Below are 6915 nucleotides of genomic sequence, written 5' to 3'. Positions count from 1 at the left end.
TTATTTAAGACCAACTAAATATCATAAGAAGTCTTTTAATAAAAACCTCATGCTGATATGACCATCCATTCTGGACAAGTAGCAATAACAAGATTCTGAAGATGGTCACTCTGACAGTCATACTGGATGTGCAAATGGCACCATTTTCATTGAGGATTAACTCTTAAGATGTCATGAGCAGCCTCCTGCTCAATTTCCTATGTCAATACGAGTTGTTGCTCATGAGGAGATATGAGAAGATTTTCATGCTGGCCATACTGGACTTCATATTGGCCTTTAGGATCAAACTTGGCATAAGAAATATTTTAGTGGAAACTGTTTGCTAATATGGCCATCCATTCAAGAGGGGTACTGAAAACAAGATTTTCAATGCAACTTAGGCAGTTTTACAGACATCAGGTACTAGTAGGTACCATTTTCATTAACGTCCAACTAGACAATGTTTAAGTCTTTTAGTGAAAAACTCATTTAAATGTCTATCTGTTCAGGAGGATTCAAGAGGAGTAGCAATAACAAGACAGTCCCAGCAGTATCATTTTCATTTTATGACCAACTAGACCAAAAGATGAATGTGTGTGTAAAGTGTTATGATAATTCTCCATGTAGTTTATGAGTAGTGATAACAAACTTGAGACATACAGATGAACAGACAACAGACCATACCTTAAGCTCTTCTGGTCTATTACATGTTGAGCTTAAAAAAACTGCCTTCCTTTCTTCTACTATAAAATTATATATTTCAATTTAGTATGAATTTAATTTAAGAAAAAATACCTGCACATCCTTATTAACTCTAAAGTCCATTAAATAGTTAACATTCAAGTAAAAAATGAAATCAGGATCATGTTACTTTGCAGCAGACTTCCAACTGTATATTATAAACCTAATACTACCTGTATGAGACATGTTATCAATGGAAGTGTGGTATATTACAAACCTAATCCTACCTGTAAGAGACATGTTATCAATGGAAGTGTGGCATATTACAAACCTAATAATGTCTGTATGAGACACATTATCAGTGGAAGTACGGTATATTACAAACCTAATAATGTCTGTATGAGACATGTTATCAATGGAAGTGTGGTATATTACAAACCTAATACTACCTGTATGAGACATGTTATCACTGGAAGTGTGGTATATTACAAACCTAATACTACCTGTATGAGACATGTTATCACTGGAAGTGTGGTATATTACAAACCTAATCCTACCTGTATGAGACATGTTAAAATGTAAGTACAGTATATTACAAACCTAATACTATCTGTATGAGACATGTTATCAATGGAAGTGTGGTATATTACAAACCTAATACTAGCTTAAGAGACATGTAATCTGTTGAAGTGTAGAGACTGTATCAATGAAAGTATGGCATATTACAAACCTTATAATAGCTGTTAGAGACTCTGTATCAATGAAAGTATGGCGTATTACAAACCTTATAATAGTTGTTAGAGACTGTATCTATGTTAGTATGGCATATTACAAACCTTATAATAGTTGTTAGAGACTCTGTATCAATGAAAGTATAGCATATTACAAACTCTATAATAGCTGTTAGAGACTCTGTATCTATGTTAGTATGGCATATTACAAACCTTATAATAGCTGTTAGAGACTCTGTATCAATGGAAGTATGGCATATTACAAACCTTATAATAGCTGTTAGAGACTCTGTATCAATGAAAGTATAGCATATTACAAACTCTATAATAGCTGTTAGAGACTCTGTATCAATGAAAGTATGGCATATTACAAATCCTATAATAGCTGTTAGAGACTATCAGTGGAAGTATGGCATATTACAAACCTTATAATAGTTGTTAGAGACTGTATCTATGTTAGTATGGCATATTACAAACCTTATAATAGCTGTTAGAGACTCTGTATCTATGTTAGTATGGCCTATTACAAACCTTATAATAGCTGTTTGAGACTCTGTATCAGTGGAAGTATGTATGGCATATTACAAACCTTATAATAGCTGTTAGAGACTCTGTATCTATGGAAGTGCGGTACAAGTTCAGCCTCTGGAGTTGTGTTAGATTCTTCAGCTGACTAAATCCTGTACTATCCACCTCTGGACAGCTGTCAATGTCCAGTTCTACAATTTATTACATCCCCATTTAATTTTACAGGCTTGATCTGGTGTGCAATACAGCGGTTCAATCCATATTTTTTAATTGCACACCTAAGATGTATGTTTTGTATATTCAACAAAACTCTGCTTAAAATATTCACTGCATTACATATTTGTAATAATTGTGTGTAATAAAAAGAATGTCTGCAGAATCTTTAATAAAAATGTTTTGTTTGAAACAATGATTTTTTTTGTCACCTGCCAACATCACTAGACAAAAAGGGCCATATGGGGAGCAGGAAAAGTAATGACATTGGGTTTTAAGGGCATTTCACAGTATCTATAGCTGAGAAATTATAGTTAGTTGAGGTTGACAACATTTTTTGGGATGGAATATTTAACAACAAATTCTCAGGTGAGGACGTTGTGCAAAGTGACATCAAACATGGCAGAAAGGACAATACAGTATTTTGCAGCTATGGTCATTGATCTCATATTTTGTACTGAAAGTTAAAAACAAACAAACACAGTAACAATGACTATTAATCATGTTCAAATTCAGGGCATGCTTAGAAATGGCACCTCATTCAGAGAAAAGGGAAATTATCAACATTACGATTTAGACACTTATACATGCATAAGTGACTACATTGTCACTTGAATGAAACCAGACAGTTCATACTGTAAACCAGATGTTCTACAAACTTAAACTTTATGGAATCTGGTCAGCTTGGCATCCACAAGCCTGAAACCTGATTTATTATATGGTACCAGTTAGCACAGGGGTGGGCAAACTATGGCACATAGGCCGCATGCGGCTTGCCAAGGGCTTTCATGCAGCCTAGGAACAAGTCATCATTCACACTGACTCTGTTTATGTTACTCTGTTTATCAAATAAATGTGCTTCTTTTGAAGTTTAAGTTTTCAAATATTAACAACTGAAAATTAATTAGATGTTATTTAGAAAAACCTTTTGTTTTTGCTATTTCAAATATTAATTATTTTACTTAATGAACTATGTGGCCCACAATAAGGTATAAATTTGTGTATGCGGCACTTGTACTGAACAGTTTGCCCACCTCTGAGTTAGCATGACACTTCTCCATGGTGTTGATCCAACTTCATTATTCTATTATCGGGACATAAAAATATAGTGTAAATAACTGTACAATTGTGCTGAATTAACACTAGAAAAAGATGTATATTTAGTGCTGGTGACACAAACAAGAGACTCTCCACAATGTCAAACATCTAAAATTGACACACCAGGCAGAAAACTTTTAGACTTTCAAAAATATAACCTTGTGAAATTATTTTGCCTTAATATTAATGAGAATTCAATTTTCACTGAGTAAATCTGACAATAAAATTTAAAAACATTTGCAGTATGTCACTGAAACTTTTTATAATAAGGGCATAAGATGGTTGGCACATTCTTGTATTTTAAATTCTAGCAACTTTTCAAGTAGAAAAACTGACAAGAGAAAAAAATATAGTTTAGAAATTTTTTGTTTAAAAATATCCAAATGAATCAAATCAAGTCAGCAAGTTAGAAAAAGTTAAATTCAATCAAGATTTCTTGTACTGAAAACATTGAAAAATATAAATTCCAAAGTACTCTAAATTAAAAAGCTTTCTGGACAACTGGATGTATTTAATTACTGGTGGCCTAGTAGTTAGAGGTCTTGGGTTCAATTCCCGGCCGAATCATAACAAAGACTTACAAAAATTGTACTAACAGCTGCCTCACTTGGCACTCAGCATTAAGAGGTTAGTGTTAGCACTGGTAGGAATGGTGTCAGGATAATGTGACTGGGTGGGACATCATGCTAAATGTCTGCGGCATGATGCCCCAGTGCTAGACATCACTATAAACTGCCACACTACAGACATCATAGCGATATGACAGAAAAATTGTTAAAGCTATGTTAAAAATCCAAGTCACACACACACACAAAATTGCCCTGAAATTTCCTTTCAAGCAGATTCACACAGTAGTGCAAAACACATGTTCCATTTGAGAAATGACAATAAATCCACCTGCCTGTGAATACAGTTCAAACCCTTTCACACGTTCCATTTACAAATTTTTTAAATCCAAAGCTAGGGAGTAAAATACCACTTCCGACTGATAATGCAAAAGCACACCATCTATTTACATATATCTTACGGAATATTCGAGTAGTTTATCTGTCAAATCCAAAATGCCTTAATTCAACTTTCTTTAAAAAGATATGTGAACAAATTTAAAAAACATGTAAAAAAAGGAACATGTAATAAATACAAACTCACACAAGTAATTTGTTCTGATTTAGGGGAAAGAACTCCTTTGATATGGCATAGGAATGTATATCCCTCAGTCTGATGGCCTTGATGTACTCCTACATCAAACCAAACACATTCTTTCTATCAACTCAGAACAAAACACTTGTGTATTTTTGTCTCTATATAGTAAAAATCTGTAATAATGTGATATTATCCATGTCTCTTGAACACATACTGTAATGAAACAACATTCTGCGATACAGGAATCAAGGACTCTAAAAGGCTGCACCATTACATAACCTAATCTGGTCCCAAAAATAACAGTGCCATTTTGCAACTTTGCCCAGTACTGAAATCTTTTTTTCTACAACCAAAACCTTACCTACAATCTGAGGCACTTCCTTCTTGGATATTTCCTGTCTTCAACAGAATAGCAATATGGCTGACTGAGCTGCCAGCAGATTTGCAACGCAAAAATAAACTAAAATTGGTACTTATTTTTCTGAAATGTGTTCATGAAGGTCTATAACTACAAAGTAACACAAATTTGTGCATGTACACAATTTAGCAAGCTGTTGACCGGTAAAAATCTCACTTAATTTGAGTTATTATTGGTAGACCCAATGAAAACTAATTAGCATTTCTTTCACAATAAATCAGAATGAACAGGGATGCTCTCTGATAAAGGATTGACCTTTCCTTTTATTTATATGCTGGTCTGGAGCAAAACAGAGATGCTTTTTTGGTTTGTGCAAGTACATCAAGAAAGAAAACACAAGAAATAATATGCGGTGCTTGTATCAATAACATTTAGAAAATCAGCATGGTTAGTAGCAAACTTGATTATGTCTGTCACTCTCTCTCTCTCATTTCATTTCATGCCTTAAAGCTTTCAGATTATATTTAAGTATTTAATAAATACTAATCAAGAACTTAATTCATGCAGTTCATGTATTCAAAATTAGTTAACATTAATGACTGTACATTTCATGCTGTCAAACGTATACTAGTTTCTCACTTTTATAGTTGTGGCAGTGTCTAAAACGAATGTCTCATTTGCATCATTGGAAATGAAACTTCGGATTTATTGCTTTCCTTCAATGCCCACCAAATGCCTAAATAAATAATATTGCATAAAATATTTTACTTTCAACACCAAAGGATTCTGAGCTGAATACTTTTAGCTTCCTGCAACTTGTATTCTAATATTCTTGTTTCTTAATGTTAGATTAAAAAGTTATGTCTCCCTAGGAACAGAGGAAAGGAAGAAACTTGCTTAACTGGAATGTTCACTTTTTAGTTTCCTGAAGAGTATTGCAAAAATTCTAGGTTCTATCTTTTTTTTATGGATTGTACCAATAATTTCTACAGAACTTACTGCTAATATACAAAAAAATTAATTTCTTCCTTAGATTGGCAGACATGCTTCCATTCATTTAATTGGCATATAAATCACACATACCTCCATTAATTAGAGTGGCATACAAAATCACATACTTCCATTAATTTGATTGGGATACAAACCACACATGCTTCCATTCAAATGACATGTTTCAATTAATTAGAGTGGCATACAAAATCACATATTTCCATTAATTTGATTGGCATACAAACCACTCATGCTTAAATTCAAATGACACATTTCAATTAATTAGAATGGCATGCAAATAGCACATGCTTTCATTAATTCGACTGGTATACAAATGACACGTTTCCATTACTTAGGTTGCAATACAAACCACACATGCTTCCATTTCATGAGTGACATACAAATCACACATGCTTCCATTCAATAAAGTGGCATACAAATCACACATGCTTCCATTCATGAGTGACCTAAATACCACACATGCTTCCATTCATTAGAGTGGCATACAAATCACACATGCTTCCATTCATTAAAGTGGCATACAAACCACACATGCTTCCATTCATTAGAGTGGCATACAAATCACACATGCTTCCATTCAATAAAGTGGCATACAAATCACACATGCTTCCATTCATGAGTGACCTAAATACCACACATGCTTCCATTCATTAGAGTGGCATACAAATCACACATGCCTCCATTCATGAGAGTGATATAAATACCACACATGCTTTCATTCATTAGAGTGGCATACAAATCACACATGCTTCCATTCATTAAAGTGGCATACAAATCACACATGCTTCCATTCATGAGAGTGATATAAATACCACACATGCTTCCATTCATTAAGGTGGCATACAAATCACACATGCTTCCATTAATTAAAGTGGCATACAAATCACACATGCTTCCATTCATGAGAGTGACATAAATACCACACATGCTTTCATTCATTAGAGTGGCATACAAATCACACATGCTTCCATTCATTAAAGTGGCATACAAATCACACATACTTCCATTCATTAAAGTGGCATACAAATCACACATGCTTCCACTCATGAGAGTGACATAAATACCACACATGCTTCCATTCATTAGAGTGGCATACAAATCACACATGCTTCCATTCATTAGAGTGGCATACAAGCCACACATGCTTCCATTCATTAGAGTGGCATACAAATC

At 33.9% G+C, this 6915-nt stretch overlaps 1 protein-coding gene across 1 annotated transcript in view; it reads right to left on the bottom strand.

Annotated features, from left to right (window-relative positions):
* Positions 1 to 1213: 1213 nt before the first annotated feature.
* The window catches only part of LOC149776420 (F-box/LRR-repeat protein 4-like), a 50247-nt gene continuing 44545 nt past the window's right edge, over positions 1214 to 6915 (bottom strand). Inside the window, exons 10-11 of the mRNA XM_089941302.1 lie at positions 1981 to 2110; positions 1214 to 1217 (exon numbers count right to left, since the gene is read on the bottom strand). Of these exons, the coding sequence (XP_089797428.1) occupies positions 1214 to 1217; positions 1981 to 2110 (134 nt within the window). The remainder of the gene's footprint in view (positions 1218 to 1980; positions 2111 to 6915) is intronic.

Source organism: Sinohyriopsis cumingii, chromosome 18 (genome assembly GCF_028554795.1).
Source record: "Sinohyriopsis cumingii isolate HCF-2022 chromosome 18, ASM2855479v2, whole genome shotgun sequence".
Classification (NCBI taxonomy): Eukaryota; Metazoa; Mollusca; class Bivalvia; order Unionida; family Unionidae; genus Sinohyriopsis; species Sinohyriopsis cumingii.
The sequence above is the reverse complement of the archived record's forward strand: the minus strand, read 5'-3'. Positions and strand labels throughout refer to the sequence as shown.